This window comes from Microcaecilia unicolor, chromosome 6 (assembly GCF_901765095.1).
Source record: "Microcaecilia unicolor chromosome 6, aMicUni1.1, whole genome shotgun sequence".
NCBI lineage: Eukaryota > Metazoa > Chordata > Amphibia > Gymnophiona > Siphonopidae > Microcaecilia > Microcaecilia unicolor.
Genome location: NC_044036.1, coordinates 279,175,567 through 279,198,139, shown reverse-complemented (window position 1 = coordinate 279,198,139; position 22,573 = coordinate 279,175,567). Strand labels below are relative to the sequence as shown.

General features: G+C 43.4%; 1 protein-coding gene across 2 annotated transcripts in view; it reads right to left on the bottom strand.

Moving 5' to 3' along the window:
- Positions 1-1,134: 1,134 nt before the first annotated feature.
- Positions 1,135-22,573, bottom strand: part of TRAF1 (TNF receptor associated factor 1) — a 47,768-nt gene continuing 26,329 nt past the window's right edge. For both annotated transcript variants that reach the window (XM_030207578.1, XM_030207579.1), the window contains 7 exons: positions 21,452-21,613; positions 11,446-11,505; positions 11,285-11,353; positions 8,294-8,731; positions 5,958-6,135; positions 3,451-3,599; positions 1,135-1,501 (listed from right to left, as the gene is read on the bottom strand). In XM_030207578.1, the coding sequence (XP_030063438.1) occupies positions 1,283-1,501; positions 3,451-3,599; positions 5,958-6,135; positions 8,294-8,731; positions 11,285-11,353; positions 11,446-11,505; positions 21,452-21,613 (1,275 nt within the window). In that variant the 3' untranslated portion in view covers positions 1,135-1,282. The remainder of the gene's footprint in view (positions 1,502-3,450; positions 3,600-5,957; positions 6,136-8,293; positions 8,732-11,284; positions 11,354-11,445; positions 11,506-21,451; positions 21,614-22,573) is intronic.

Sequence of the window (22,573 nt, the reverse complement as noted above, 5' to 3'; positions counted from 1 at the left end):
CTGAAGTCTAAAAACAGTTTAATAGAATTTGTCATATCAGGTTGCTTTGTCTTGGAATGCGCTACCTTTGTCACTTAGATCAGAAATTATTATCAGTTTAGGAGACAAGATGTTTTTATTTGTGAAGTTTATAACCTGATTTAGGTGTGTGTTCTTGGCTTTTATTGTATTGTGACTTCCTAAATTATGCTCTAGCTCTCTTTTGTTATCCGCATTGAACTATATAGGTATACGCAGGCTAGAAGACTCCGATGTAATGTATGATATGTTGTCAAAGCTTCCAAGTTACCCAGTTCTAGGAGGGAGATTTTAGGCCAGTCCTAATTTCTGACAACTTCATCCAGCTGCATTATGGACACTACAGCACCGATTTCAATGGGTAGTATCGGGAACTACAAGTCCCATACTGCACTGGAAATGTACAGTAAGTTCAAAATTAGGACTAGCCGAAAGGTCTCCCTCCTAGAATTGGGTAATCTGGCAGCTCTGTGTTGTGTTAGATCAGCGAAACAAACTCCTACATTAATGTAGTGGTTTCCAAACCTGGTCCTGGAGGCACCCCAGGCAATTGGGTTTTCAGGATATTCACAATGATTATTCATAAGAACAATTTGCATGTAGTGAAGGCAGTGTATGGAAATCTTTCTCATGAATATTTATTGTGGATATCCTGAAAACCCAACTGGCTGGGGTGCCTCTAAGACCAGGTTTGGGAACCACTGCAATAATGAATTTTGGATTGCAGTTTAGACAGCTGAATATGAAAAATATGCAAGGGAGTGAAGACTATTGCAAGTCATTGTACATGTCCACCTGTGCTGCCCAGTTATAGTGTCCTAGGAAGTCAGACAGGATCTTCAGAGCTGCCAAGTTACCCAGTTTTAAGTGGGAAACATTTTGGCCAGTCCTGGTTCTGAACTTATATTCCCAATGTACTGTGGGATTTGTAGTCTCTGATTCTACCCATTGAAAACAGCACTACCGAACCCATAATGTACCAGGTGGGGGGTTGTCAGAAATACAGGACTAGCCAGAAATCATCCTTTTGGATCTGGGCAACTTGGCAGTTCTGGATCTGATGGGTTGTTGTATAAGACCAAAAAGGATGCTAGAACAGGAAAGGAGAGCAAAGAATGGTGTATCTTTACTTTATTCAATGAAAGTACATAAATAAGCAGAAAATTAAATATAAATATGTATATGTAATTTTGATGGCTGTGGTATGGCTATTAAAACATGAAGCAAGATCTGCCCGTGCACCATCTCCCAGAAGCTCACGGTTTCATGAATGTGTGTCTATAATACACTTTATAAAAAGCGTATCTTCCTTGACGTAGGCATGCTTGGGAGACTGTAGCTTGGTCAGGGGTAGAAACATGGGGCAACCACTTGCAATGTTCATGTCATGCTCTGGTCTCTGGAAGGATGCGGACATTAGGTCTGGGCGAAAGGCATCAATCACATGCTCTCGATTATTTTGGTCCAGCAACATAAAAGTGACCTGAAAAAAAATGTTATGGAAACTTATTTTTTTTATAACAAGCAGATTTAAAAAAGGAAGTATTCAGTGTCATGAAGTTTATTATCTCCAAGCCCAGACCAAACAATGGAACCTGTATAAAATCTGAGTGCTTCACTTGTACACATGACTGAATGAGAATGAATAGCTCTTTTTGTCTTCATGATTTTAGGGTCCAGTTGAGTTTGTTATACTTGTCCTGGGAAAGACTGGATCCTGTTTATGCTGATATCTTTTATTGATGTATCTAGAGATATTATCATACATGGACTTTTGTGACAATATAGGTATTAGGTTTAGCTAGTGATGGGGCATGAGGGAAGAAGCAGACTGATTCTCCAGCCTGAAGCCAAACCTATGGCACAGGAAAGATTGAGTAACAGAAGGTATGAGATCAATGTCAGGGCACATCCCTGAGGAAACAAATTGGTCTTCTGACTTTGTAAAGGGGCTTCTGGGAACAAAGAAATTGATCCCAGAAACTTGAAGGCTGCTTGATTCATACTACCAGTTCTGCATCTGCCAAAATTAACTTCTACCTGAGTTCACCACCAGCCTCTGTACTGGATCCCATCTCCTATAAGTTCTGCTTCTACCTCTTTATCTTGCTTATGATGCCTATACAACGGAAACCTAACTTGTTTGGACCTGACTGACTCCAAGTAGGACTGCTCTTGCAAAACCTGCTACTTCTTCTACAGAGGGTTTTATGTGGTGTGAAAAACATTTCTGCCTGTTTTCATCTGTGGACAGCTCTTATGTTAGCCCAGGTGTTCTCAACCCAGTCCACAGGACACACCCAACCAATCAGGTTTTGCATGCACTACCTCTACTGTATGCAGTACTATCTCATGCATATTAATTGTGCAAATCCTGAAAACCTTACTGGCCAGGTGTGTCCTGAGGACTGGGTTGAAAGCCACTGTGGTCCAATGAAAAGTATACAGTGATAGCCTGTGTCTGTGTGCTGAATGGTCTCCCACATTAGTCATGATTACTACAAGCCTTAGTAAATCAGTGGCATAGGAAAGGGGGGTGGGGTGGTCCGCCCCGGGTACACGCCGCTGGGGGGGGTGTCGGCTCCGCTGGTTCCCTGCTCTCTCTGCCCCGGAACAGGTTACTTCCTGTTCCGGGGCAGAGAGAGCAGGGAACCAGCGGAGCCGACGCAGCTCCCAGTGACGTGCACTCAGGGCGGAGCGGCCCTCCCACCCATCTCCTTTCCTACATCAGAGGTAAGAATGCGCTCCTGGGGGGGGTGCGCGTGCCGAGGGGGGGTGCACCAAGCTGCACCCGGGGGGGGGGGGGGGGTGTGCAGCAGCGACCTGCCCCGGGTATCAGCCGCCCTCGCTACGGCACTGTAGTAAGTAAAGAGATCTCAAATTCCATGATTTTTAGAAGTATTTCTATCTTTTTCTAAAGCAGTAGTTCTCAATCCAGGCCTTGGGACAGACTCAGGCAAGATAGCCACAGTGAATAGTCACATAAGAACATACAGTAAGTGTTGCCATACTGGGACACACTGAGGGTCCATCAAGCTTAGTATCCTGTTTCCAACAGTGGCCAATCCAGGTCACAAGTACCTGGCAAGATCCCAGAACACAAGATGGATTTGCATATTAAGAGGCAATGCATTCATATGCATGTGAATATCCTGAAAATTCCGACAGGCTGGGTGTGTCCTAAGAGGTTCAAGAGTTCCAGACTTCACATGTTCAGGCTTTTTTCAGACCCCATCACAGTTGAACTCGCCATGGACTTGATCCAGATTTTGGCTGATCAGAACAGAACCAAATGCTAATCTCAGCCTTCCTAAATCAGTTGACTGAGAGATCTACACTTAATTTATTGAGATCTCTTTTCAGCATTGCTGTTTTGTGCTCTGAATGAGCGGGCATTAATTAAACAAGAAGGGAAAGGTGGCTTCCTTTTACCTTATGTTTGAATGGCCAGGAAAGCAGAGCATCATATTCTCCTTTCATGATGGCGAAGAAGAGAGAAACGTGTGTTCCCTTAGCTACCCCATCTCCATTGAAATAGACCCTCAGGCATGCTTTATAGCCATACCTGGCAGTGTAGAAAGCTGAAAGACAGAGAGACCACTGTCAGTACTGAACACTATTTAAATAAAATAAACCTTCCCTTTATGCAATGTGCAACACTGCAAAAAGCTATTCACATTTTTAAAAACATCAGTATTTTCTAAAGGTGTTGTTTATGAAAGTGTTTTAATAGGCTTCTCATGACCAGAGATTGTCAAGGTTAGCACAAGTACTGGACATGTATCACACAAGTTGGCATTTGATTGGACTGTGAGGGCAGCAATGAAAATGTGACCATCACACATGCACACACATTGCATGATCTGTTCTTGAGAGTACAAGCAAACTTGCTAAAAGTATTCAAAAAGGTATTTTTTCTTGCAAGGATGGCTGGATAATCCCTTTTGCTCATCTGGAAGAGGGCCAAAACCAAAGCTCAATTAAAGCAACACTCAGATTTCAATCTTGAACAAATGCAATGCCTTTTAGTAAATGAAATGCCGGATATCTTCCCAGGGAGTTGTATGTGCAGAGGTTATGTTAATGCTATGTTATTATTATTATTATTATTATTATTAATTACATTTGTACCCCGCGCTTTCCCACAAATAGAAGGTTCAATGCGGCTTACATAGAAAATAGAATTACAAAGTCTTGAAGGAGAATGTTACAAGTTGTAGTAAACGTGGAAGAGATGGGGCAATGCAGGATATGGAGAGTGAGGATAGATGGAGCAGTGCAGACTATGGGGGGTTGAGGAGAGACAGAGTAGTGCAAATTGTAGGGGGTGAGGAGAGACAGAGCAGTGCAGACTATGGGGTGGAGGGGAGACAAAGCAATGCAGACTATGGGGAGGGGTAAAGATGGGGCAAAACAGGATATGGGGAAACAAGGCAATAATAGATGGTTGGGATGGGGAGAGAGAGAGGTGGAGCAATGAGGGATGATGGTTTTTAGCAGTGGTGGGGACAGGAGGAGAGACAGAATGATGGTAGATGGTTGGGGGACAGGACAGAAAAAAGGGGCAATGTTGGATGGTGATGGTGTATGAAAGGGAAGACATGGGTGATACTGAATGATGGGGGAGAGACAGACAGAGATGATGCTGAAAGGTGAGGGGAAAGAGAGAGAGATGGATCGATGGTAGATGATGGAGAGAAAGGAGCAATGCTGAATGGTTGGGGAAAGAGGGAGAAAAGGGGTGATTTTGGATGGCAGGGGAAGAAAGGGATAGATGTGGAAATGGGGATGAAAGAAAGAAAATAAGAAAGAAGGGAGATGGTGGACGTGAACAAAGGGTAGGAGAAGGAAAGCCAGGGGAAATTCATATAAATAGCAGGGAACAGAAGAGAAGAAAGAAGGGAGAAGATGCAGCCCATGGATGGAGGGAAAGGGAAGAGCTAGAAATTAGATAGATTTGAGAAGGAGGCATAAAAATGGAAGAAAATTGGATGTGAAAGATGGATAGAGGGCAAGGAGTAAAGCAAAAGGATGAGAGAAAAGAAATAGCGAATGAACAGGAGGGCCTGGAAACAGAATTCAGAGCACAGAGAGAGGGAAGCAGAACCAGAGACAGGGAACAAGATGATTAGAAAAATTAAATTCACCAGTCAACAAAGATAAGAAAAATGATTTTATTTTCAGTTTAGTAATTGAAACATGTCAGTTCTGAGAATTTACTTCTGCTGTCTATATTTTGCACTGAACAGGAGGAAATGTGAGGGTGAATGCTTTATGTGATTAATCGTGCGATTAACAACGTTAATCAAGATTAGTATTTGTGCGATTCATGTTTTCAATTGATATGCAACCCTACATTTTAAACATTTGACTCCTGTGGATCCACTTGTTCGTTTGAAAGACCATAGACTGTCCCCTATTTTTTGGTTTGTTTGGATCATGACCTTTCGCTATAGTATTGCTGTTGCACTAGGTGTCATTGTAGCGCCAGGAGACTATGGTGAAAAGTTACAACTGCCATATTGGATGTGGCACAGCAATGGACAGGAGTGAAAGTGTATTGTTCCTACCTCAACATATACTGCTGGACCATGGATATTCAGCTTAGACTGGGGGGGAGCTATGGGGAGTTTTGAGGGGTCTATGGGGAGTGGGGGTGGCATGGAAAGTGTGCCCTGAAAATGTTTAATCTGTGTCATTTCCCATTACAACAAAAAGGGAGGAGAACTTCAAACAAAAAAGAACATTCCCCTAAATGACATAGAAATGGCACAAAATGAACATTTTCGGCTGCCCAAATCTAGTAAATAATTGTATTCAGGTATTTCACAGTAACATACAAGCCAAATAATTATCAGGACTACTAATATCGATCTGGTGGCTCAGGGGCACTTACAAACTGCATCTAGCCAGTGGCTCTCATTGTAGGCTTGACATACCTGGTGAACACAAACTTATATGTCTTCCTATGATGGCATCCTGACACTTCCTGCTAACTTCAGGGATTTTCCACAAAAATATCCCATCGTAGGATGCTTCTACAGAGGCCAAATAGTGCATGTGTAGTCCACTCAGAACCACATCTTTGAGTGCCAGTGACCTCTGTAGGTCTGCAATCTGAAAGGAAAACAATATTCTCATTTCAACAAGGTACCATTATCAGATTGTGGGATTATGTTAATGTTATAATTATCATTATTGTCATGATTTGTGCTGCTCATGCCTGACATATACAGCACTGTATACAGCAAGCCTTCTCAGCCCAGTCTTCAGGACACACCATCGGATTTTCAGGATATCCACCATGAATATGCATGTGATAGACTGACATGCACGTCCTCCTTGGGTATGCAAATCTATCTCATGCATATTCACAATGGATATCCTGAAAACTCGATGGGACTTCGTGTGCTCTGAGGACTGGGTTGAGAAGGCCTGGTATAGAGACACGTGGAGAGTAATTTTATAACAGGGTGCCTAGATGAAAAGTTCAAAAAAGCACCTATTTTTAACATAGGGCTCACTTTACTAAAGATGCAGTAAAATCTAACTTAATTCCCGCAACTGTTCCCTCTAAGCTGAGCGGGAGTCCTCCACCTTTTCGAGACTTGGTCGGAAAAAAAATGGACCAAATAAAGTCGGCCAAATGCTCGTCAGGGACGCCTTTCTTTTTTTCCATTATCGGCCAAGGACGCCCATCTCTAAATCACGCCCCAGTCCCGTCTTCGGTACAGTGCCAACATGCCCCCGTAAATTTTGGTCATCCCCGGGACGGAAAGCAGTTGAGGACGCCCAAAATCGGCTTTCGATTATGCCGATTTTGGTGACCCTGAGAGAAGGATGCCCATCTCCCGATTTGTGTCGGAAGATGGGCGTCCTTCTCTTTCGAAAATTCGCCTGATAGACACCTAGGCACCTGTCAATTAGATGGTGCCCCCTCAGTCTACAGCTAGGAAGATGAATCAGACTAGGTATCTCCTTATGAAATTACTCGTCTACATTGTGTAAATAATACTTTACACATGGAAAATGATTGCTATAGAACTAAAGACATTGTCCCAATTTTTGTAGGCCATCCCCCATAAGTGTTCAGCATGGCAACATGGAGACGGTCAAAGTACACAACACATAGGTGAAAGAAAAAGCACCAAGAGCTTTCAAAGTTGGGACTAGTCTTTAATTCATGGTCCATAACCTTGGTCATTGCATCAGTTTTAACCCTAACGTTGGGTTTATTGTTATCTGTTTATTTCCTCAGACGACCCCTGACACAGGCGCTGGCACTGAAACACGGCCCACTTTGGGTCCATTAATTAAAGACTAGCCCCAGTTTTGAAGACTCTTGATGCTGATTCTTTCACCTGCTATAGAAATGACACAGGTATACATTCTATAACACTGTGCACACAATTGGTGTCCTTTATAGAATTTCTCTTTATGCGTGTATACACCTGTGTTTACACAATACAGGTAATTTATTAGTGGGGGGGGGGGCACATAATTTAAGCGCTAAAGTACACTCCCACTGAGGTATTTTAGTTCTTTTTGTGCAGATGTGGCCACTTCTGTGCATAAATGATCTCCTAGAAAATACTGACTGATGCAAAAGTACATGCTTTGAGATGGTGGCCTGCACAGGGGTGAAGTTTGGGCAGAGCATGTCTGTAAGTGTATAAATTCTAAAATACTAGAAAGTACATGCATACTTGGCAAATATTAGTGCAGACATACCAGTTCTAGGGCTAGTGTAAATGTCCATGCACCCAAGGGCCACAACTGGCGATGTTGCTAGATGCACCCTTATAAAATTACCCTCAGTGTATGTATAGGCAATCCTGGGAATGTCATCTAGAAAGAGCTTGGGTGGAGTTGCAATGCACGCACATACTTTATACCAGTGGTTCCTAAACCTGTCCTGGGGGAACCCCCAGCCAGTCAGGTTTTCAGGATCTCCACAATTAATATTCATGAGAGAGATTTGCATGCAATGGAGGAGGTGCATGTAAATATCGCTGATGAATATTCACTGTGGATATCCTGAAAACCTGACTGGTTGGGGGTTCCCCTAGACAGGTTTGGGAACAGCATATACATACTTGGAACACACACACATACACAATTTTATTAAATTCATTTGAGTGCATTTATGCACAGCTGGGGCTGGTTCTGGGACTCCTATGTTACCTTTATTGTAAAAAAAGGTGCGTTTTCTTTAGGCTCCCTATGAAATTACCCCATGCATCCACAGCTCCTCTATCATACAGTAGAGTTTTACCTTCTTCTCCAGGTTTCTGATTAAGTTCTGATTAAGTCCATGTTCTTGCTGAAAGCTTACAATCGCTATATTTGATGTTTCAATCTCCCGATTGAGGACTGTTACAATGTTTTCAAACACTTGCACTTTATCTTGCAACCCAGCAATTTTTTGGTTAACTGTGTGCCTTTGCAGTTTGAGCTCATCTTCTGCACTGGATCCTGTATAATTGCAGTCCACTTCCAGATCTCCTGTAACTTCCAGTGCTTGCTGGAGGTGAAGAGCCAAGGCACTGCCTTCTGGACATTTTGCACTGGTAGGGCTTGAAATCATGTTAAGCGGGTCACATTCAAACTTATGAAATAAGGCAGTCTTCATCTTTTTAAGGAACTGCAGCATCAGGGCTAAGTGAGCCACGGTTGAAGACTTTTCATGGTCCTTTCCCTTGTCTTTGTTGCCCTGTTGTCCAAAAATTACACAATTTGTCCTGTTAGGAAACTGATAAAGAGCACAGTGCTTTATTCTATGGATTTAATAGAATCAGAGGTTCACAAGGCCTGATATTCAAAGCCAGTTATCTATCTACTGCTGGCTGATGGGCTACAAGGGCAGGAGGAGAGAGCGGCAGCAGTGTAGGACAGAAAGGCTTCCTGCCCTTGGTTTACCATAGAGATGGGGAAGGTGATGAGAAAAGCACCAGAAAAGGAAATGAAGTGTTAGAGATGCTGGTAGAGGGTCAGAGGAAGACAAGGAAAGACAGAGAAAGGGGCAGAAGCAGGGGTAAGCGAGAAGTTGACAGAGGTGCTGGTAGAGTTGGTAACAAAGGAATAGAAGATGGAAGGAAGGGCTGAGACAGGAACAGAGGAACTGTGAAGCAAGGACTAAAAAAGAAGTTGACAGAGGTGCTGGAAGAGGATAAGGAAAAACAGAGAGAGAGAGAGAGAGAGAGAGAGAGAGAGAAAGGAACTGTGAAACTGGGGTTGAAAGAGAAGTTGACAGTGATGCTGGAAGAGGAGTGGACAGAGGGACGGAGGAAGGCAAGGAAGGTGGAGAGAGGGATAGAGGAACTGTGAAGCAGGGAATGAGAAAGACGGCAGAGGAAGTGACAGAGGGCCTAGGAGAAAAACTAAAGAAGGAATCCTGGCTGGGAGAGGAGGAAATGGTCTTGAGGGAAAGGGAATGGAGAAGAGGGCTAAGAGTGAGGATAGTGAAGAGGAAGCATAGACATAGGCAGTGAGAACTGGAAGAGGATAAATGGGTTATGAGGAGAAAAGGGACTGAGATGCGGGTGTAGGTTATGAGAGGAAAACAGAGCTGAGAGAAGGGAATGAAGCAGGAGAGGGGGCATAGCTGTCATAAGACAAGAGGGTAAGGGGTTGGCTGAAGAGAAAGAGGAGCAGAGAGGTGAAGAAGATGTGAAACTGAGAGAAGAGGGGTCTGACAAGAAAGATAGGCTGAAAAAAAAGAGGAGGTCATGGTGGAGGGAAGAAGCTTGAAGGGTTGAAGAGAGGGATGATAGTGACTGGAGGAGTGAGACTGAAGAAGTAAGAAAGATTGAGGAGAGGGTGCCTGGCCTCAGGAAAACCTCAGCAGTGAAAAAAGTCCAAGCCTGTGGGGATGGGGAGTCACAAAGTGAGAGATGAGTTAAATCTGACAATTAAAGGAGTCTGACATGCTGAGGAGGGTGAAAATGGGGAGCAGTGAAGGGATGGGTAAGCCGAACAGTGGCGTACCAAGGGGGGGGCAGTGGGGGCGGTCCGCCCCGGGTGCACGCCGCTGGGGGGGTGCCGCGCGCCAGTCAGCGTCGTTCGTTTCCATGCTCCCTCTGCCCCAGAACAGGATGTAACCTGTTCCGGGGCAGAGGGAGCATGGAAACGGACGACTGCTGACCGGCGCGTGGCACCCCCCCCCCCAGAGGCATGCACCCGGGGGTGAGGGGGTTCTTTCGCCGGGGTTTCGCCGGGGGGGGGGGGGTCGCGCTGCACGGGGGGGGGGGCGCTGCACCCAGGGGTGCGGGGCACATCGGTGATCCGCCCCAGGTGTCAGCGCCCCTAGGAACGCCACTGAAGCCAAGCCTGCAGGAACGAAAACTGGCTAGGGAAGGATACACTGGAAATTGAGGGGGTGGAACAGGCAGAGAGCTATTAACCTCTCCTGGTTGCAAATACAAAAGCCAAACTATGCCTTTGCAGGAAAGGGAGAATTAAAAAGTGCAGAGGGAGTAAGGAGAGGAGATAAGGAAGAGAGAGGAGGAAGGTAAAGAGAATGTGAGAGAATAGGTGTTGAAAGAATGGAATAGAGGGGGCTAAGGAAAGAGATTGGTAAGGACTGGAGGCAAGGGTGGTGAAGAGTGTGGTATGGATGGACAGAAGTGGGGAGTATGATGAAGGTGGACTGCAGCCAATGAGGGAGAGGGAGACACAGAGAGACTGGTGTGTATGAACTGGTTGGGAAATAATTGGTGGGACTTTCAGTGCTTCCCTCATTTTTTGATTTGTCAAGTGAGTCTTCCTTAGTCTACATTACCTGTTCTGCTTTTGACATTTAGATATGCACTGGTCCGTCCCACCTACACTTCATTACTCTTTGTTCTTTTCTCTTTTTTTTTTGTTTGGGGGGAAGCATTAACTTGTGTTGAGCTCATGAGTTCAGCTTCCCTGTTCATTGTCAAAAGCTGAAAGCCGTAAGATTAAGAGGAAACCGCTGGGCTAAAAATAATGCCCACTATTCTTTATTTAAGAGTCATGCAGATAGAGAACAGATACTCTGCATAGCTCTAAGTTCCTCAGTCATTCACAAGAATGAATGAAATCACAAATACCTAAGAATTGAAGAAATGCCAAAATACTGTGTTCATATATCAAGTATGTGAAGTCTTTCTGAGGACTACTCTGCTTAAGGCATAGACTCAACCAGAATCAAACAGTGCAGTGTGGCTATAAATAATAGCGTTAGAGACCTGCTTAAAATTTCAGCTTACTCCCACTGTTTATTTTCCTGTCCACTACTCACTCTGAAAGAGCACCCGATTTCTGAAAATCGGCAGCAGTCCTTGCTTTTCCACACCGCAGCTGTACGGCTCTGTAAAAAGCACAAAAACAATGCCAGATAAAGCTGCACATTTCCAGTTCCCTGGGTACAATTTAATACCCGCTGTTCATGAGCTGATTTACCTTATCTTTAGGCGGCTCTGCCTTAGGATTCTTGAGGGCACTGTTTTCACAGACCTGCTGCTGTAAGAAAAACATGTAGGAAACTTTCAGTTATTTATCTACAAAATATACACGCCACACATCTCAAAATTCTGGGTAGCTTCCAATGAAATATACAGTGAAACATAAAGCAAAACTAAAATTCAATAAGTACAGGTTGATCTTCAGTCCGCGGGAGGCACTCCACCTAAGTGCAGTGATCGGTGCTGACCCTGGATATTGAATGCCGAGTTGTGTCCGGTGACCAGCATTGAATAGTCGGAGTCTTTCTGACTCGCTTACATTTAACCAGCTATGTCAAATATTCAGTGCTGGTCAGATAAGTTTATAGTGACCAAAGATAGGACTGCTATTTGGCTGCTAAACTTAGCCAATCAGTTCTGAATATTGCATGATATATCTGGCTATCTTTTGGGCACTAACCGCAATATTCAGCGAAGATAACTAGTTATCTTGCGCAGAATATTAGTAGTTAGGCACCAAAATGCTATGTAACTGGTCAGCGGCCATTTCTGGCCAATTAAATAGCGCTGAATATTGTCCGGTTGGTCTCTAACCCCCAGATTCTATAATAGGTCACCCAAAGTTGGCGTCAAAATCCCAGATCTGTGTGCAAACTAATTAGTTAATGAGTCATTAACGATCAATAATTGATGTTAATTGGTGAAAATTTGGAGTAACGCATGCACCTAAATTTCACACTGTGCAACTCAAAGGGGCATAGCCATGGGAGAAGCATGAGCAGCTCAGGAGGCATTCCCAGAAGTTAGGCACAATATTATAGAATACTGTGATTTGTGGGTATAATGCAGCTGATGGTCAGCAAAATGCTGATTTCCACCAGCTGAAAATCGGACTGGCTATGAGTTATGGGGTATCAGGGCACACGAGCAGTTTAGCAAAGACAACATGATCTGTTTAAAACAAAGACAAAAATGCACTTTCCATTCTGCTCTTCAAGCAACTCTTGAAACTGTGCCTGTGCTCCCCAGAGTGACAGGAAAAATTTGGGGGTTAAACCAAGAAACACCATACAGTGTCTCTACATATCAGCTGAGTTGAAAATGCATTCTATAGCCACTTCTTTACTCTTAATTATTTTATAGAAATTGGGGTTTTGGGCTGATGTATAACCATCTGAAACTCCAGTGGAAATAGGATTCCAAATAGGAACCAATACTTTAGACATCTTGTTATTAGAAGGGTTGAATGAAAAGTAAATCCTCCACCTCCAAACCTTTTGTTTAAATGAAGATACTGTAATGAATAAAAAAATTAAAATAATGCTTCAAGCTTTTATTACATGTATTTACTTTTCTACATAGTCACTATCATTTACTACATATTTCTACCAACAATGGACAGAATTTTGATAGCCAGTTGCTCACAGTCCTGTCCACACTTTATTCAAGTTGAACAAATGCCCATGAAGGTATTCTTTCAATTTAAGAATGAAAGTCTGGGCTGTATGGTGGATGAGGTAAGACTGTGAGACCCATTTGCTCAATTGCCCCTGTGATTTTTCATGCTGAGTGAAGCCTAAAATTGTCATTTTGCAACAAAATTTCCTTCTTGTGTTTCCAAACTCTTCTCATTCTTTCAAAGTTCTCAGGGTTGCATTGTAATGCTCTGAGTGGATGGTGGTACCAGGTTCAAGGAAATCCATGTGAACAACACCATCCATGCACCAAAGACTGTAAGCATGATTTTTCCAGAAGGCTGTGTTTTGAATTTTTTTTTCCTCAGGTGAACCTTTGTGATGATACACCATGGATTGGCACTTTGTTTCTGGCTCATAATGATAAGTCCATGTTTCATCTGCTGTCATGATCTTGTGAAGAAATTCCTCACCTTCATTCTCATATTGGGGCAACAATTACTAACAGGTTTCAAGACCCAAAGCTTTTAATTCTTTAGTCAGCTATGAAGAACCCATCTTGCACAAGCCTTTCAATATTCAAGAATATCAATATGTAACCCACATGTTCATTGCCAAATTGCCAATCTACGTATGTAGTATATGTTTTGAGATGCCCATGTAACAAAATATACGTGGGCAAAATGAGTAGGCCTCTATATGTCCGACTAATAGAACACAAGTCATTCAGATCCACCTACAAACTAGGAGCTCCTTTAGTCCAACATTGTAAGGAAAGTCATCATGCCTTCAAAGACTTTAGATGTTGTATCATACAGCAGGTGGGACCTCCCCCCCCCCCCCCCCCCGGGGAGGCAACCGTGATAGAAGGCTGACTCAATGTGGTCAACGGTGGATACATGCCCTACAATCATTAGCACTGAAGGGGTTAAATTCCACCATAGAATGGACTGCATTCTTTTGAGATATTTTCTTTGGACATACTTTTTATTTTTTTTATTTTTTGGTTAAGTGCACAAGTATGTCCTTTTTGAGACAATGTAACCAGCCTCAACCAACTGACTTCCATACACCCTAGTTTCCATGGTATTTAAATGAAAAGCCATTTTGTATGAACTGTTGGTCTAGCTGTACACAGAGAGACACACCAGTAAGAGTGTTTGAGAGTATATTATGCTATAACTTGTAAGGTTAGATTTGGTTTTTGACTTACTTTGTCTTTTAGGCACGTCTACATCCCTCCCTTGAGAAAGCGGTGGAGCGAAACGGGTCCCGTCGGGAGATAAGAGAATAGATGTTAGACCACCCAGCATCAAAGCTAAGTCAATATGCAGTTCTCACTTAAAGAAAGTTATCTGAATTAAAATTGAAAAAGGAGGTTTTTTAGGTCGATGAGTTTAGCCTGAAATATGCCTTATGATCCATTCATGTATTTGGGCAGGCAGGCATTTTGAGACCGTTTTCCTCCATATAAAGCTATAAGCTCATTAAGTGATTCTCTCAACACATGTGAATATATATAATTGCAGTCATTCTGTTGTGTAACACACGAATAAATCTGCAATAGGGTTGTTTAGTTTGAAGTAATCTTTTCCTTTAGGAAGCCATCCAAACCTTTTTTAAATCCCACTAAGCTAACCACCTTTACCACATTCTCTGGCAACAAATTCCAGAGTTTAATTACATGTTGAGTGAAGAAACTCTTTCTCCAATTCATTTTAAATGTACTACTTTGTAACTTCATTGCATGCCCCCTAGTCCTAGTATTTTTGTAAATAGTAAACAGACACTTCACAGCTACCCGTTCCACTCCACTCATTATTATATAGACTTCTATCATATCTCCCCTCCGCTGTCTTTTCTCCAAGGTGAAGAGACCTAGCCACTTTTGCCTTTCCTCATAGGAAAGTCATCCTATTCCCTTTATCATTTTCGTTGCCCTTTTCTGCACCGTTTCTAATTCCACTATATCTTTTTTGAGATGCAGTGACCAGAATTGAACATAATATTTGAGGTGCAGTCGCACCATGGAGCAATACAAAGGCATTATAACGTCCTCATTTTTGTTTTCCATTCCTTTCCTAATAATACCTAACATTCTATTTGCTTTCTTAGCCGCCGCAGCACACTGAGCAGAAGGTTTCAACATATCATCAACAACACCTAGATCCCTTTCTTGGCCGGTGACTCCTAACGTGGAACCTTGCATTATGTAGCTATAATTTGGGTTCTTCTTTCCCACATGTATAATTTTGCACTTGCTCACATTAAATGTCATCTGCCATTTAGATGCCCAGTCTCCCAGTCTTGTAAGGTCCTCTTGTAATTTTTCACAATCCTCTTGCGATTTAATGACTTTGAATAACTTTGTGTCATCAGCAAATTTAATTAACTCACTAGTTACTCCCATCTCTAGGTCATTTATAAATATGTTAAAAAGCAGTGGTCCCAGCACAGACCCCTGGGGAACCCCACTAACTACCCTTCTCCATTGAAAATATTGACCATTTAACCCTACTCTCTGTTTTCTTTTAACCTGTTTTAATCCACAACAGGACACTATCTCCTATCCCATGACTCTCCAATTTCCTCTGGAGTCTTTCATGAGGTACTTTGTCAAACACCTTTTGAAAATCCAGATATACAATATCAACCGGTTCGCCTTTATCCACATGTTTGTTCACCCCTTCAAAGAAATGTAATAGATTGGTGAGGCAAGATTTCCCTTCACTAAATCTATGTTGGCTTTGTCTCATTAATCCATGCTTTTGAATATGCTCTATAATTTTGTTCTTTATAATAGTCTCTACCATTTTGCCCGGCACCGACATCAGGCTCACTGGTCTATAATTTTCCGGATCACCTCTGGAACCTTTTTAAAAAATCGGCCTTACATTGGCCACCCTCCAATCTTCCAGTACCATGTTCGATTTTAAAGATAAATTACATATTACTAACAATAGTTCCGCAAGTTTATTTTTCAATTCTGTCATACTCTGGGATGAATACCATCCGGTCCAGGAGATTTGCTACTCTTCAAGTTGTCAAATTGCCCCATTACATCCTCCAGGCTTATAAGGATTTCATTCAGTTTCTCCGACTCGTCAGCTTTGAATAACATTTCTGGCACCGGTATCTCTCCCAAATCTTCCTCGGTGAAGACTGAAGCAAAGAATTAATTTAATCTCTCTGCTATGGCTTTGTCTTCCCTGATTGCCCCTTTTACCCCTCGGTCATCTAGCAGTCCAACCGATTCCTTTGCCGGCTTCATGCTTTTAATATACCTAAAAAAAAACCATGCATGAGAACTGCTTTTCAATGCCAGTGGAACACCAACAGTCCTCCTGGCCTTCGATGTCTACAATACCTGAAGAGCAGAGCAACTTTTAACAGATTATAGATGCATTAGAAACAGCTTATGGTAGCTCTCAAGGAAAAAGAACAGTTGTATTATTCAGTCAACAAACTACAAAGCTGAGCTGGTTACAGGTTTTGGCAGAGACACAAATATTTGCTTTTGAAATGCTAATCATGGGTAATTTTAAATTTTTGTTTCACAATCAAATGTGTTCAACTGTATATCATAAAGTTTACTTATTTGTAGCGATCTGCATCCCCTGCATATTCTGATGGCCAAGTAATAAAGCGGAATTTAGGTAATGCTTACCCATGGTTATTTTTTTTTTTTACTTTATATTCATCTGATTTAGGATCAAATACCAAAGACAAACAAAAATCTTCAACAGAAAGTCATAATAACACAACAAAAAAAGCAGAAACATGAAAGAAGAAATAATAATTCTGGCTAGAATTAGAAAAGGAGGCAAGAACAAAATAATTATGTATTTATTTAAAATTTTATCTATACACATGCCTGTATATGTATTCAGTATAATTTACAATAAAATACTCAATGCAAACGTAAGAAAACAAATAAAACTCAATATAACAAATAATAACAATACAAATGTCCAGTAAATCCAGCAACAAGACCACAAAAGTTGGCCTTTTGGGCTCATTTTTGAAAGAGAAGGACACCCATCTTTCGACATAAATCGGAAGATGGACATCCTTCTCCCAGGGTCGTCTAAATTGGTGTAATCGAAAGCCGATTTTGGACGTCCCCAACTGCTTTCTGTTGCAGGAATGGCCAAAGTTTAAGGGGGCATGTCGGAGATGTAGTGAATGCGGGACCTGGGCGTGCCTAACACTTGGACATCCTTGACCCATAATTGAAAAAAACAAGGACGTCCCTGACAAACACTTGGACGACTTTACCTGGCCATGTTTTTCTTAAGACCAAGGCACAAAAAGGTGCCCGAAATGACCAGATGACAACCAGAGAAAATCAGGGATAACCTCCCCTTACTCTCCCAGTGGTCACTAACCCCCTCCCACCCTCAAAAAATATCTTTCAAAATATTGATTGCCAGCCTCTATGCCAGCCTTAGATGTCATACTCAGGTCCATCACAGCAGTATGCAGGTCCTTGGAGCAGTTTTAGTGGGTGCAGTGCACTTCAGGCAGGTGGACCCAGGCCCATAACCCCCCTACCTGTTATGTTTGTGGAGGAAACAGCGAGCCCTCCAAAACCCACCACAAACCCACTGTACCCACATCTAGGTGCCCCCCTTCACCTGTAAGGGCTATGGTAGTAGTGTACAGTTGTGGGTAGTGGGATTTGGTGGGGTTTTGGGGGGCTCAGCACACAAGGTAAGGGAGCTATGTACCTTGGAGCCATAGGCGCCGACTCCATGGGTGCTGTTGCAGTGTCACGTGACGTCATCGTGGGCATAAAGTCCCGCCTGGTCCCGCTCCCGCGGCACTCCCTGCACCGTCCCGACGCGACTCCCTGCCCTGCTGCAGTGCACCACTCACTGTGCTGTCCGTCCGTCCGCCTACCTCGCCTCCTACCTCCTTCAAATGTTCCGGAGTCCGGACTGACTCGCCGACGCCGTTGGAAGCTTTCCCTCTCTGACTCTGCTCTGTTTCTCGTCCCGCATAGGCGGGGGATGATCACATCATGCATGCTGCATTGCAAGCCTGCAACAGAGGCAGAGTAGAGCACAGAGGAGGAGCTGCCATCGCCGAAGTCTGCCCTGGCAGTGGTGGGCCAGTGAGTCTCATTGGTCCTCCTGTCCGGTCCCGCGCAGCCGCTCCAGACCAGTCCCTGCATGCTCCCATGGCCCACCCTGCACACAGCTTCATTTTTTCAACTTCTGAGCCCAGCAGCAGCAGTGTGCAGCAGTTTACTGTCCCGCATAGGCGGGAATTGGGGAGAGCTCAGGAGTGCCAAAGGCCCGAAGTGAAGTGCTGTACTCGGTGCACGGGGGCAGGAGCAGATGCTGTAGCAGCACACAGATCTGCAGGGGAGCGCTGCCCAGGTTAAAAAAAAAAAACCCTACAAAAACATTTTCTGAATTTCTGTAATATTTGGATTACTCTGAGGGGGAGGGCTCAGCACTGGTTAGGTTTTATGTATAATGCTGATGGGCTCTGCACAGCCCAGATTAAAAAAAAGTTTTATAATTTCATGTTGGGCATCTAGATGGGGGGTAGGCTCTGCAGCAGTGCCCAGGTAAAAAAAAAAAAAAGTTTTATGTTTCATGCTGAGCTGATGTGTTTCTGGGTGGGGGATTGGGAAGGGAGGGCTGATGCCAGACTATGGGGGGTGGGTAGGGCAGAGCTATTTATTTATTTATTGCATTTGTATCCCATCTTATCCCATCTATTTGCAGGCTCAAAGTGGAGCGGTGGGGGGGGGAGGGGGGGAGGGGCGGGGGGAGAGGGAGGGGGACAAGGGGGAGGGGGAATGCAGCACCTGTAAAAAAAAAAAAAATCAGCACCCCCCAATCGTTTTGAAAAGTTGGCTCCTATGCTGGAAGCAATTTATGAAGTTGACTGCAGTGCACCCTAGGGTGCCCGGTTAGTGGCCTGGCATTTCAGGAGGACCAGTGCACTACCAATGCTGGCTCCTCCCATGACCAAAGGGCTTGCATTTGGTCATTTCTGAGATGGATATCCTTGGTTTCGAAAATCGCTGAAATTCAGAAACGTCCATGTCTAGGAATGGCCATCTCTAAGGATGACCACATTTCAGGATTTGGACGTCCCTGACCGTATTATCGAAACAAAAGATGGATGCCCATCTTGTTTTGAAAATACGGGTTTCCCCGTCCCTGGATTGGGATGTTTTGCAAGGATGTCCAAATCGAAATGTGGACATCCCTTTCGAAAATGCCCCTCCACGTGTACTGGAGTCCAGGAAATACCAGTAGCTTCTCTTTTTCTTTCTGATATAATATAGACAGCTAATCTGACTCCCAAAAAATATACAAAACTTCACTAATCTTAACTTTTCTCTTGAAACTGATTTCATATTAAATGAATCTTGTAAATGCAATCACCTCTGATTTTAAATACAAAAGCTTTCTTCTGTTGTCCCGGCCGCCCCTCGCTCCTGTCCTTGCGGCTTTGTTTTGAACTTCCACCGCCATGGCCACCAAGGGCAAAGGGAAGCCAGACCTAAGCTCCGACTCTGGCAGCTGGAAAGAAGCTAAATCCTTCTTGAAGAGCCTGAACAGCAAACAGAGGCGGGAGCACTATGGCATCAAAGATTATGTGAAACTGAAGGAAATTCATACCTGGAAGGAGACGGCCAAAAGTGCAAAACTCAAACAGCCTGAGGAGACCAAGTACCAGAAAGATAAGGACTTGAATGAAAAAATATCCCTATTCCGGGGTGACATCACCAAGCTGGAAGTAGATGCTATTGTGAATGCAGGAGTTAGCGCAGAAAAAGCACAAAAACTTAGAGGATGCAAGCGAGAGGTGGAAGAGTACTAGGAGAAATAATATTTTCTGCTGTTTATCCAATAAATATCTATTTAAAAAAACCAAACCAAAAGCTTTCTTTTCCTCAGTTGAATAAATCTGAATAAAGATGAGCTTTTGATCCCCCCAAAAATGAGCCATATTTCTTCAGAAACATTTTTGTGATCCTGCTGCCTTGAATCCAAAGAAAGGTAACCAGCCAGGTTCCTGACTAGTACACAAATCTCAGATGGTTCAAGCGCCTGAGTCAAACTCAGGTGATTCCTTTCCATCCACGTCAATCTCCTTTTAATGTTAAGAAATCAGCCTTCAAAATAAGTGCAAAAGAATCTCTTGGAATTAACGTTCACCCCATCTTTTTTTAAGCATTCCATGGGGAAAACATGCTTGAGCACAGGAAAATTAATCCTTCTATGTCAGGGCATTTTTCATATTTTCTAACTTTCATTTTATTCCTAAATTATCTTGGACAGAAGTGGCATTTCATTCCTTGGCAGGATCATTGTTTGTACATTGATCCACAAATTTGGCAAGTATCTGCATAATTTTTGAAATCCTTTTTTGAACCCTCTGAGCCCCCAAAACAGCTCCCCTACTTCTGTTCACCCTCCCCCCCAGCATGTGACATTAGGAACCTCCCTCCCCCCCAGAATATCCCCAACTCCCCTCAGTTTTTAGGCCCCCCAGGCCTACCTTAAATAATTGGTGGTCCTGTGGAGGTGATGGAGGTAGGACTGAATCCCACTCATTTCTGCCCCCTAGCAGCAGCATGCTCAAAATGGCAGCTGTGACTCAAAAGGTCGAGGCAACCATTTTGAGGATGCTACTGCAAGGAGCAGGAGCAAGAGGGGTTTGCTCCTGCCCCCATCACCCCCACTGGCCCTTCAGGGATCTGAGGCATACCTGTGTGGGGGGGGGGGGGGGGGTCATTGAAACCAGGGGGCTGGGTGAGATTCCAGCTGGTAGGGATGAGGGTTCTTAATTTTGCAGACTGGGGCTAATGTAGTCGGCAACAGTTAGAGTTTTAAAAAACGCTGACCGCTGCTGGTTGAATGATCTGAATAGTATTGACATAAAAGCTTGGGCAATGGGACTGATAGAAGTGAATGTACAGATTACAGAGATGAGCACACACACACACACACACACACACATATATATATACACACACACAAATATAAACACACAGAACAATGCAAGATGCCAATATTAATTTGAAACTTTTGCTACTAGATACCAGTATATTCCATTACTTGGCCACATTTTGCACTGACTTGCACAGAAGAGATTTATTTAGATTTTGCTCACACCTTTTTCAGTAGTAGCTCAAGGTGAGTTACATTCAGGTACTCCAGCTATTTCTCTGTCCCAGGAGGGCTCACAATCTAAGTTTGTACCTGAGGCAATGGCGGGTTAAGTGACTTGCCCAAGATCACAAGGAGCAGCAATGGGATTTGAAGTGCCACTTCTGGATTGCAAGACCAGTGCTCCAACCACTAGGCCACTCCCCACAGATTAAAAACATAAGGAACCAAACTGCTGAATGCTACGTCTACTGAAGAGCACTTGTCAGTCATAAGCCCCGACTAATCGTTACATCTCTCACTGTTTAACAACCCACATTTGCCATATATTCTCAGGTTTGCAGAATAAAACAGGCCTCCAACCAGCAGTGTCTCAGAGGGAGATACTGCTGGGGGAGGGAATGATAAATACAAATTTAAGTTTAAAAAAAAAACAGAAACAGTTTCCTACTTGGAGTTGATTCCTGGAGATTTTCTGTTTACCCTTCTGGCAGGCTTCCATATTGTGAATACACTCCTTTTCTAAATGGTCAGCCAGGTTCTTCCTTATGACCACATGTCCGCAGCCCAGGTGGCAGGAGATTAAAGCACATTCGCAGAGGCTCTGGTGCTCCTGTGAGATGACACAGAAAGCTGGAAATCAGTATCCTGACATCAGTGTCTGTCGAGTGGAACAGGAGATTTTCAAAATAAGGGTAGGAGTTGGGTATTTCCAGTAGTTAGTGCCCCATTTCTCCTAAAAATAAAGATTACGCGCTTACTTTTGCAAATACTCAAAGCAAAAGTATGAGCATACTTTCACTTATGTCAAAGGATTTCCTTTAAATAATGCAGACTTCCCAGTCCACAGCTTGCAATAAGGAAAGTGAAAGGATAAATAGATTACTTGAAAGAAATGTTGTACTGCAGGGGCTTTTTTTTTTTTATTGAGTTTATTCAAACATTGCACAAAGCACAATACAAGCTTACAAATCCAACAATCCAAATAGTATTTGAAAATTAAACATTGCAATCGATAGTACATCGAAAAAAATAACTCCTACTTCCCCATCCCCCACCCCCAATCATATTCATCATGAAATGAAAAACTTTATTCCCAATAAAGCCCCAACTAAGAGGAAGAAAAAGAAAAGAAGGTGTGGAGGGGCATAATCGAACGAAAACGTCTATCTCCATGGGCGTTTATCTCCAAGAACGGGTCCGTGAAGGGGCGGACCGAACCGTATTTTCGCAAAAAATAGACGTCCATCTTTTATTCGACAATTTGTGAGCTGGGCGTTTTTGTTTTTCAGCGATATTGGAAAATGAAAGTGCCCAGCTCAAAAACGAATAAATCCAAGGCATTTGTTCGTGGGAGGGGCCAGGATTTGTAGTGCACTGGTCCCCCTCACATGCCAGGACACCAACCGGGCACCCTAGGGGGCACTTTTACAAAAACAAAAAAAAAGGTAAAAGAGCTCCCAGGTGCATAGCACCCTTCCCTTGGGTGTTGAGCCCCCCCCCCAAATCCCCCTCAAAACCCACTGCCCACAAGTCTACACCATTATTATAGCCCTAAGGGGTGAAGGGGGCA